The 11,726-nt window shown below is 46.4% G+C and overlaps 1 protein-coding gene across 3 annotated transcripts in view; it reads right to left on the bottom strand.

Moving 5' to 3' along the window:
- Positions 1–1,326: 1,326 nt before the first annotated feature.
- Positions 1,327–11,726, bottom strand: part of GPATCH8 (G-patch domain containing 8) — a 57,872-nt gene continuing 47,472 nt past the window's right edge. For all 3 annotated transcript variants that reach the window (XM_064524456.1, XM_064524458.1, XM_064524457.1), the window contains 2 exons: positions 8,147–8,277; positions 1,327–7,725 (listed from right to left, as the gene is read on the bottom strand). In XM_064524456.1, coding sequence (XP_064380526.1) covers positions 3,882–7,725; positions 8,147–8,277 — 3,975 coding nt within the window. In that variant the 3' untranslated portion in view covers positions 1,327–3,881. The remainder of the gene's footprint in view (positions 7,726–8,146; positions 8,278–11,726) is intronic.

Here is an 11,726-nt window from a genome sequence, read left to right as displayed (position 1 = left end):
CAGATGTTTCTCTTCCACCCAGCCTTCGAGCATCAGACCCTCCCCTCCCGCCACCCCCTCCCAGCACAAGGCGGGGGCTACACGCGCTGCGGTTGGGAAATAGTTAGGCTGGGCGCGGAGAACAGGGTTTTACGCTAAGCAGCAGCTGCTTCTCATACTGATGTCTCTGCACCGCCTGGCTCTGGTAAGCATCCAAACCCCAATGAAGTCTGCCCAAAACTGCTCCTAGGCAACTAGAATTCTCTCCCCCGTCAACTTGCTTCATTTCCTGCTTCTTGCAACACTTTGGCACTGTCACTCATTCAACCAACAAGTTCCAGGGTCGACCAAAAGAGACACTCGGGTGAAGGCAGCTGTAGACCCTCCACCCGGCACCATTTAGGGCTTTGAACAGCAGCAGCAAGGGCAGCACTCCCACTTTTTCCCAATGCTTTTAACCAAATCGAGACCTTTAGCTAAGCAGAGACTGCTGCTCCGCAGTACGAGCACTGGTCTCTCATCTGACGTTAATTCAGGCTTGTAAAGACAGGGTGTAACCACTGAAGCAGCAAGGCATGGGGACGGAGAGGCACCCTGGCAGTTCCAGATGACAGAGCCAGGCAAGCACAGGCAGCAACAAGCAAGAAGTTGCTCCACTGATGGCTTTTGTAGATGACCGTGGGCAGATCCAGCGGCAGCGGTTCTGTCTGCTTCACCCTTCTGCTGGAGGTTAGTGTCCTCGCAGCAGAAGCCAGGGCATGGCCCATCACCCTGTCCCCTCGTAGTACAGGTCATAAATTAGCAATAAGGTTGATGGAAAGATTGCAAGAAGGGCTGCAAGACCCCGTATCACATATTGCCACAGCTGGCAGAGTGTCACGCATGCTCTCCCACTTTTCCCTACCCCTCTGCTACTGGCCACTCTCAGAGAAGGTCCCTGAGGTGGGTGGACCTTTGGTCTGGCCTGCAACGCAGTGGCCAGCAACAGCCGAGACACATGTGCTTGCTCCACCTTTTCTTGCTTGATCTCACCTTCAGTAGCAGCTTTGGTTTGTCACGCCGGGAGAAAGGCTTGCAGTACCCAGTGTACCGAGGGCTTTGGTCCAAAATAATGTCCTTCCAGTCAGTATCAGTAGTTCTTAAAACACAAAAAAAATTAAGGGCACTCTCCAGTTCAGTACGTTCTGATCAAAGTGCTCCAACCAAAACTAGATTTAATTAGATGGGAAGATAAACAGAGCAATCTAATATTGTTGTTTGGGGAGGAGGGGGAAGAAGGCACCGTACCACACCCTGAGCAGAGGCAGCAGCTCCAAATCATCTCATCCCTTTGGAAAGAACCACACGTTTTTCCACAAATCATTGGTTTATTAGAAAGGTTTTTTTTCCCTCATTTTACAGCATATATATATATTTATATATATATCTTATGTGACAAAGTTAAATACAGTCTGTTTATGCTTGTTAAGTAATGATAGGTTAATTATTTTTAGCACTATTCTGGAAGTTGAAAAACCCCTGACTGCGCTGTGAAGGGTGCCAGAACACGCATATTGAATCTAGAAGCTAATGAAGCTCAGCATTGAAACATTAATACTGTATTCTGTTAATTATTTACAGAGAAATTGAGTCCCTTTTTTGACCGTTGTGATTCAGTCCAACCTGTTCAAATGCAAAGTTTCTTGTTTAAATAATGAGGAAGCTCAGCGTTTTCAATCATTTGGATCTCTCCCCCCGGATCTCAGGTGCGCGCTTCTGCGGAGGATGGAGAAAGGGAACGCTACACAGACCCGCCGTCGCGGCACGTGCTCTGCGTCTCCCCGCCGCCCGCCCCGGCCTGGTTTGACGGGATGGGAGCGGATCTGCCGCCTGCTCTGAAACTAGGCCACGCCACGCAACCGCAAGGGCACTGCTAGGAAGTGAAACCGGTTCACGGACATGCCCCAAACTGCACTAACCCAAGGAGACTGGGAACCTGAAATGTCCAGGTCACGCGGGACGGGAGCTCTCGGTGCCGATGTGCTGGGAAGAGCTCGTCACCTTGGAGAAACCTTCCAGGGTTAGTGTTATCCAAAACAAGTGAGTGATGCAAGAAAGAACCGAGAAATCCCTTATGAAACCTCACGGACAGGAATAGCCACGATGAATCGGGCATAAACCAAAACATCTCCCTACACAGAAGACAGCAAATGGTTAAGTTAAAAGGTTCCTTCATCCCTGGAACAGAGTGATGAGCTGAGTACCTGGGCTGACACCTGCCAATCACCGTTTTGAACCCAGGGGAAGGAAAAAAAGAAGAAAAAAAGAAAAAGAAAGAAAAGACAGGTGTTTTATACTCTGTGGGAGACAACCCAAATTCCTCACGCTCCTGAGACTGCCTCCAGTGTCAATTCCTATAAAGTAGCTGCTTAGTAAAGACCACGAGCATGCAATATGCCTATGTTGCTTCCATTTGTACACCGTTTTACAAAGCCAGCAGCCATCACCTCCCAATGTGATGCCGTTCATTAGCTGTTAGAGTCACCGGTGTCATCCATGCACCTCACGTATTCCAAGTCTCACATTTTTCTTCCGCAAAATGCTAAATGAAGATTTTTCTTTTTTACATTGTATAGTACATAAAAACTTCAAAAATACATGAGCTTGATAAAATATACATGCTTAGTCATTTTGCATCTACCTGAAACTATAAAGTTTAACCTTTACAAGTGTCTTATTTCACCTACAGCGAACATATTTACACAAAAGCCACCAGAACAAGTACCACTAAAAGAACTGGCTGTAAAAAATATTATTGCAGTATACTACAAATGTAACCTTTTTATATGAGCTACAAAAAGCAGCATCTTTGTTTACAGAGTTCAGTGCAATTCTTTACATTAAAAAAATCCTATAAATTAATAGGGAAACCATCAGTATTACAGAGGAAAGAATACACTTTACATATTCTGGTTACTCTCCCCAGTCCTCTGTATTGCTTCAATTCCTAAAGGGATTTTTCCTCTCTTTCTCATCTGAGTGCCTCCTTCACAACACCTCGATAGATGGAAGTCAGAGTGACTTTTTCCTCAGAAGAAGAGTGGTCAAAGCCTAGATTGAAATCACAAACTACCAATCTGAGAACCTCTCTCCAGTCCACGATATACGAAAGGCGTCAAGGTGCAGTCCCCACACAGGAGGAGAACGTTAATGCAGGATGGAGAAGGGTCAGAGGGCTGAACACACATGTAGCTCTTTTGTTCACTTCGGCTTTAAAATGAGATCTTACTCTCACCTTTGCTGCTTATATTAAGGGGGGGCGGGGGGAAAAAAACCTAAGTATACAGCATTAGGGTGCTGAGAGATCTCCCTGCAGCGCCTGAAAACTGGTACTGGCCCAGACAAAACAGTGGCAATGCCCTTCCGTCAGTCTCCTTGCCAGGATCCACAGCTGTCAGTTACTGAATGTTTTATCACTGATTACAAGCGGGATTCAATCATGCTGACTATTTTAATTAGATGACCTCATTAAAAGGATTTTAGAGACCTATTAGTGAGTATGAAATATCATTTATCATATACAAGGCAGCAGAAGGAAGATCATTAAGTGTAAGAATCTAGGGGAAAAGAAAGCCTTTCAAAGTGTCTCATTTGCCTACACGTGAGATGATTCGGCTACGATACAGTGCTGCTACGTACACGGAGGTGTTGGGAAACACGAGACAATCCCTGATAGTGGATGGACACAACACTCAAACCGACCTGCCGCCTGCCTGCTGCCCAGCCCTCGAGCCATACCTGGCTTCTTTGGCTGCTAAAGACTGAAAGGAAATTCTCAGGCCTCACCTGCCAGCTGGATCACCTTCAACCCCTTCCCAAAATGCAAAATATTCTCCTTCCTCCAAGGTTACTTCATTTGTCCTTCATGTGCCGTGACTCGGTGGATGCTGCAAGTCCTGACCTGAGAAAATGGGGTGCAGCAAAGGGTGAAGATGTAATGCTGTAGCGGCCGCAGCAGCAGCAGGTCTCGGGGCAAGGAGGGTTGGATAAAGAGCATGTGGAACCGGATGAAAAGTGAAGGGGCCCGGATGGATAGCTGACGCCGGAATGATGTGGATGGGGTGGCTGGCTAGAAACGTAGCAGGATGCCCTGGAATAATCGAGTGGGTCAAGTGGGATAATGAGATAGGTGTCAAGTGGGGCTGGGGTATGTGATGAACCTGAGCGAGAGGCTGGGGATGGGGGTGGGGGTGAATCCCAATGGCTGCGGCAGCCGCAGCGGCGTGGTGCTGCAGAATGGCGTGCTGCACAGTGGTGATGGAGGTCGCGGACGCGGCTGCCGGCTGCTGAATGTGGATGGGCTGCAGGGCAGGCGCTGCCGGAGCCAGGGCCGCGGAGGCAGGAAAGGCCTTGACCTGCTTTGCTAGAAGTTGCTGCTGAATGTGCTGCTGAGCAGCTTGCTGGAGCTTACTATATTTCTCCATTTCTTCAGGCGTAAAAGTGATCGGCTGGCTCTCAAGCGGCGCTAGGGATGAGTCTTCTCCTTCTCGATCTCCTTCGATGCTCGGCTCCCCACTCTGAGGCACGTAGCCAGGAAAGTGCTCAACATCTGGAACTAAGGGCATCATACTGGTTTCCACAGGGACAGGCTGGTTGCCCCCATCCATAGGTTCTAATGCATCGCCATCGCTTGGATCTGAGAGAAAGTTGTGTGGCATCACCAGATCTCCAGAACTAAAGCACTCGGGGAGTGCTGGTGCTTCAAGGGGAATGGACGGCATTTCCTCAGCAGATTCCTCATGTTTCTGCTCATCCAAAGGTTTGTCCTGAATTACCATCACCACTTCTTCCAAGAGAGACTGGCTGCCCAACTGAGTCTCCTCAATACCTTGGGAAACATCCTCAGAATCCGATAGCTCTTGTTCCTCGCCCCTCTCTAAGCCAGAGTCTTCGTATCTTTTTGCGTTGGGTTTTCGAATGGTAGGTAGTTTCCCAATTAAGGGGAGAACTGGTTTGTTGCCTAAGGAAGGAGGCAGTTTGGGGCCAAAGTACCCCTGTGGAGGATCTTTGAGCTTTATGCCCACCTTGTTTGCCCCTGCCAGCATTTCATCAGTGACACACGGCTTCTTCTCAACCTTCCTGGACTGAACCTTTTCTAGGAGAAGTTTTGCAGTAACCGAGTTTCTCTCTTCTGGACTGCAGTCACTTTCTGAGGCCCTCCCCGTGCCAGAACTGCTGCTGTTTTGGGAGAGAGAGCCAGATCCTTTCAGATCCTCTCCTTTGCCATCCTCCTTCTTCAGAGATCCTTCATTTCGGCCTGTTCTGAAGTAGTGAGGAGACTGCGAACGATAGATTTTCGATCTGATGAAGTCTCTTCTCCCAGACCTCCTCTCTTCAGGACTCTCGTGGCCTCGAGAGCCCTTTCGGGAAAGAGATCTCTGCGAGTGGCTTCTTGTACTACGGCTGCGATCTCTGCTATAGCTGCGACTCCGTTTCCAGCTGCGACCAGTTACACTCCGGCTTCTCCTCTTGCTTCGACTGCGGCTGCAACTGCTGCTTCGTGTTCTGCCCCGACTTCTTGTTCTTGACCTTCCTCGAGGGTGGGTTCGGCTCCTGCTTCGACTTCTTGACCTGCTCCTACTCGAGCTGTAATCATCTTCAGAAGAGGAGTACTTGCGCCGCTTTGATCTGTGATTTGAGCTGTTGTAGTCAGAGTCGTCCTCCGAGTCATGGGACCTCTTTGAATGGCACCTTGACCGGTCACTGTAATCGCTATAGCTATCATCCGAGTAACTTCTCCGACGGCTGTACCTGCTGTGGTCCGAAGAAGCGTCAGAACTGGTCGAATACGACCTTTGAGATGAATGCCTCCGCCCCGATCTCGAACGGCTTCTGGAGTGGTCACTGCCAGAGTCGTAGTCGTCGCTGTACTGCGACAGAGATTTCTGCCGGCAGTGCTTCCTGTGGGAGCCCTCGTCGCTGTCGTAGTCCCCGCTGCTCTGTCGGCTCCTGTGGCTGGACCTGCCAAGGGAAGGAGCAGAACACCGTCTCCTCGAGGCAGACGGTAACTGCTGCAGGTCAGCCTTGTGTTTTTTGCCGCCGTGCTCCTGGCAGGAGTTACCGCTATCCTCTTTCTTACCACTGCTTCCCTCTTCAGCAGACAGTGACTTCCGCTGGGACTCCTGAGAGCACCGCTTTTTCTTCTGGAAATGGCCACAGTCTTCAGACAGTTCAGTTTTTAGTGCCCGCTCAGATTCAGTAGAAAGACAGGATTTGCCCTTTCTGTGTTTGTGTTTTTTCCGTTTCTTGGGTTTCTCTTCCCCCGGGTCAGCTTTTCGGCTCTTCTCTTCAGTTTCCTCCTTGTGTTTACGTTTGTGTTTGCTGGACTTTTTGTGCTTCTTTTTCTTCTTGTGTTTATGGGATTTCCCAGATTTACTCTTACTGGTTACATTTTTACTACTGTCATCTCCCTCTACTTTACTAATGCTTGCCAAACTGGACTCCTGCTTGTTTTGGGAGCCACAGGTAGACAGAGATTTGTTTTCCATTTTTACAGCAGAACTGTTAGCTATGCTTTCCGCCTCCTTGGATTTGCTTATGTCACTAGATTCTGTAGCCTGTATATTTTCTTTACAAAGACCTCCTGGATCCTTAGATTTCTCCGCCCCTTTAGCTTTAGCATCTTTGTTGCGAGACAGCTTGAAATCAAAATACAAGGGGTTACAACTGTAGGAAACAGACGGTTCTGCTTTGGTAAATATGAGAAGTTCTGAAGGCCACTGCAGAGTAGTGCTCTCATCTTTACTCAAAACTGGAAAAAAGGGTCCTGTTGGATGCTTTGGTCCTTCAGTGACATCTTTACAGCTTGGGACAGGCTGAGGGATTTCTTTAGTAGTGTCTGGCTCTGGGAGGTTGCTTTCCATAAGATGCTTGCTCTCCTGGACATTTGCATTTTCTGGGACTTCTTTTAGTTCTGGTTTGCTCTGCTGAGCTGTAATTTCAGTAGTACTCTGCTCCTTCTGCTGCACTGTGCTCTCAGCAGTCTTTTCTGTGTGCTTGCCTGGCTTGGGTTTTGGAGAATTACCCTTTTTGATTTCATGTGCAGTTTTTTTGTTCACATTTTCAGCTTCCATTTGTTCTGTAGACTTCATGAAAAGCAGGAATTGAAAATTAGGCTTTACTTTACAGTGGGCTGGGGGAATATAATGATAATATTCTGGTTCAACTGCCATTGGTCCATCTTCCCGTCTCATCTTTTTTAGTTTAGACAACGTAGTGGCTAAAGACCCACCATCTTTGTCGTGCTGGTCATCTTCCTCCGCCTTGCCATCAGAACTATTCGTGCTCTCGCCCTCACCAGATTTCTGCAGACTCCCTGCATCCGACCCTCGTTCATCAGCTTTTGTTCCATCTGCAGAACTTGACTCCTCCACGTGGTCCTTGAAAACAGAAGCTATGGTCTCAAGCTTTACTGGAGTCTTCTTGGCAAACGAAAATGACACACCTATCTTCTGCAGTGGAGTTCCCAAAGTATTCTTAATGCCAAAGCTGATTGCTTGTGCTGTCTGGATGGGCATGTGGCCTGGCATAACAGTGCCGCCAACTTGTCCAGTGTTTAGGAAACCTCTGTCCATGGTCATCTCTGTAGCTTGGCCAGAAGTTGTCTGGATGAAAGAACTGCTGTTGGCTGCAGAATCATCATCATCCCCAGCTTCTTCATCCACAGCCACCGTGGTGGTTCTGAACATGGGTCCGCTTCCAGGAGCACTATATGAACAAGTTAAAATAGAGCATATAGCTGACTATCATTTGTATATCTCTGCAGTTGGTTTCATGCAGAATCTAAAACAACGTTGTACCCATTTCCAATACTCTTGTATCCAGAAATAGATATATTAAAATAGTATTATATACTCATGTAAAACAGTATTAAATAATGAAAGAAACTGGCTATTGCTGGATAAAGAATTTGGGGATGTTCTGGACTACCGATGCTCTGGACTACCGACTTAGAGCATTCACTCCTATTAAAAATAGAGCAATAGGCTAAACTCAAGTGCAAAGCTTTTCCCTCAAAACTTGGCTCAGGATTACAGAAGCGAGAAGGCCACTGCTGCAAAGGGCCCCAGTCCCAAGCAGGACTCCTGCACACGTACTCCAAGGGCGCTCGGGGATCACCCCTACTCACCACTCAGGCTGCCTTCTCTGCTCAGCCAGTTCATGCAGACGCCGGAGGGCTTTCTCCTGCTTCCTTTCATCTTTACGTGATCTTGAAGAGACATTGCGAGCAAATTCCCTTTGCTTAAGATCTTTCAACCTCTGAGGCAAAAGAGAACAGGAACAGATTAGACAAAAGTGGCTAGCGATAAGCGCGCTGAAGTGTCTCTCTGCTGCAGCACTGGAAAGTATGTTGTAAAATGCCCCCTACCCCACCCCCATCCCATAAAAATTTATTGAGCTAGGATAGAGAACAGTATCTTAGCTCAACAAACCAGAGAGCACACTGCCATCCTCCCAGGAGCTAAATGAAAAGACAACCGTTGACCACTTTTAGCTAGGACTTCAGGTCTGTGTATGCATTTCTAATCAATTTGACTGGTTTTCTTTAGCTTGTTCGATAAAGCTGATTTCAAAGCAAAAAGCAAGTTCTGCAAGGAAAAAAAGGCAACACAACTGCTTACTCTGCTGCTCTTGCAGGGGACAAATGTACTGGATACACAGCGCAGGACAGAAGTCTTAATAGCATGGGCCAAAGAACAGAAAGGGATTAGCTGGTGCAAAAGAGTTACCCAGGTGTTGTATCTTACAAAAGCAATGTACAAGTTACATTGGAGAAAGTGCCAAAAACCCCTGTGCAAATGGTACAGCAAATAAATAACAGGACACACACCACGAACAGTTGCTTGTTTTCCTGACGGCAGTTTTGAGACAGTCTGGAATGAGACAAGATTCACTAGAGTGCAGTGGGGTCTTTGGGGGTTTACCACTTTGGGGGGCAGAAACACTAGATCCCCCAGGAATCTCATCACATGAGGAAGCAAATCTAAACTCAAGAATTTTCAAACACAAAGTCACTGAGAGAATATAAATATCCAATTTAATAGGAAGTGAACCTCAAATTTTTTGGATGATTTTTGAAAATCCTTGTCTTAAAGCATTAGGAAAAGAGGCTGTTTTTCCTTTGATTACATGCAAAAACTCACAAGCCGTTTTTAGAGCGCTATACAGAAGTTTAAGAACAGAAAACAGCAAAGACAGACCTAAACCATCAAAAGGGATTGAAATAACTTTTTTTTTTTTTTCTTCTCCCTCCCTTTTCTGGCGCATAATTTGAAACCCTTTCAAAAGGCCCAATTCTCAGAAAGCATCGTGTATCCACTTTGTGAAAAAGTTTCACGTCTTTAAACGTTTCACGAAGGGCCTGAAAGACTAAAGGTACTCAAAGCAGTAGTCACTTCAGAAAAACCCTAAAATAAAATGTATGAATCATTGCAAAATTCTTAGTAACCCCTCTGGCCAACTCTGCCTCTTTAATGGAGCAGCGTCACAGACGCTTAGACACAAAACGGTTGATTTGAAAACTAACCCAAAGATCAAATTAGAGGAAAGAATTTGCCCAATGTAAAGAGAACATTGCTTTGTGAAAAAGAGGAAGACTTGACACGACAGAGGATGTGCTTACCTAATCATTATTTACTAAACGTGGTTGAGCTTTACCAAAATCAGAGGGGAGGACACACACACACGGAAGAAAAAAAAATACAGCTACAGACACTAGTAGAAAGAAACTCACTCTTATGATCTGGACTCCAAAATTAGAAGGATTTGCTTTCAATACATCAGCTGAAAACGTCACATCACAAAGAAAAAAAGAAAGTAAAAATATAACAAGAGTGGAAGAGAGGAAAAAAATAAAAAGCAAGCATTACTACACAAGTTCTCAGCATGTCTGCAAGCTATTCTATGGAGGAGGAGCTGGGCCATCGACGCTACGGGGCTGAGTTTCGGGGAGCCTGGGGGAGAAGGAAGACGGACACGTACACGCACACGCACAGACACGGCAATGATCCCACCTGGAGCAACACAGCTACTTTCACCAGCACAAGTAAAGGGCTCAAGGGTTTTGTGGTGCATGTTCAGTGTTGAATAGTGAATTTCTTTCTAAAGGAAGAGAAATGGCCTGAGCAATGGTATCGTGCCGATTAAATCACGCCAATTTAAATGACATCTAAAATGCTACAGGAAGCTAAAGTCACCAACAGCTGACAAAACTATTTAACTGGGGTTTGACGCCAAGTCTCTAGGTCACTCATCCATTTGGGAAAAAATATGGTCCAGCCGTTTACAACGGAAAGGAATTGTGACCTCTAAAGGGGAAGGTGCAATGCTGAGCTCAGAAACCCCCTTCCATCCTCCAGACCTGGCTTGAAACATATCCCCATGAAATAAAAACAGGCTCTCTGAAGTCAGTTGATAATGATGCAGCTGCCCACAATACAACCCTGTCTTCACTGCAACATAAAAAGCTTTAGTCAAAACGGGATACTGTCCCCATTTCTGTAAACACTGACCCTTGTGAGCCTCTGCTCCCCCAAACTTCCCACCCTCTTACTGTGCAACACTTAAATCAGAAGTGATAAAGCAAGTGGCACTGTCGAGATGCATTACAACTCCAAAATACGCAACGTGTGGCAACAACTAGCTAAACTAACTGATATCTGCATGTTTTAGGACAACAGCAACTAACCACATTTTCAAGAGTGCTGAGAACTTGTTACTCCCCAACTTGGGGGGAAAGAAAAGGATCTGATTTTACAAAGCTGACTTTACCAAGGAAGAAGAGATCTCAAGGCAGAGTACCCCGAAGAGCCTGCTGCTGTAAGGATGTCTGTCCGTGGTCTGGCAACTATTTTCGCTCGGTGGGACGGTCTATGCCACTCTCAAGTGCCCAAGATGCTCGTTTACAGTACGCTCTTGAGCAACATGAGCTGTGAGCACTAAAAGGTTATGAGCAGACTCCTGCAAACAGCAGTATGCGGCCACTGAGTGTATCCAGGAGGCAATGATGCAAATCTGAATTTCTTTTGCAGCACGGGAGCTAGAAGGAAGGATGGTCTTGCCGGGTAAGTGCCATCTCTCTTTGGGATTGTGCCAAATAAGATGCAAAATAAGGAACATAATGTAGCTCAGCATCTTTGACTGACCTAAAATGATGCATCCATCACGAGAAACGATTTCTCGAGCAAAAATAAAATTTACAAGTAGCCGAAACTCCAACCTGGCTGAACTGCATTACGGTGCAGACAAGTAATCCCGGGAAGGAGGGAACACAAGAGCGGATTGACAGCCTGTAAAAACAAACTGCTGCAGGAAGAGATCCAAAAGTCTGCCCTCGCAGGCAGCTGATTAGCACAGAGCCTTTAAAATGGCCAGAAGTTTTCCAAATACCCTGTCACAGTAACCCTTACTGGACTAATTGTTCCAAGCGCAGAACAGAAACCAGCACGTTATCCACGAAAGGAACAGTGGATAATCAGTCAACTACAACTATCCCTACCGTCGTTCCCCAAACATAACCGGAGCGAAGCAATTAAAAGCGCTAAGGACATTTTTACAGTAGTAAAAGGAGTACATTAAAACGATGAAATGCTTTTCAGCATACTCTGGTTCTCCGCTTTCTCAGAAAGCTATTTGAACTAAATCAATATTTAAGCTAGGCTTACACTGAAGAAATTTCCATCAAGCATTCATTATTGTAATCCATCAAG

Source organism: Dromaius novaehollandiae, chromosome 22, assembly GCF_036370855.1.
Source record: "Dromaius novaehollandiae isolate bDroNov1 chromosome 22, bDroNov1.hap1, whole genome shotgun sequence".
Lineage (NCBI taxonomy): Eukaryota > Metazoa > Chordata > Aves > Casuariiformes > Dromaiidae > Dromaius > Dromaius novaehollandiae.
This window is presented reverse-complemented; position numbering and strand designations above follow the sequence as displayed.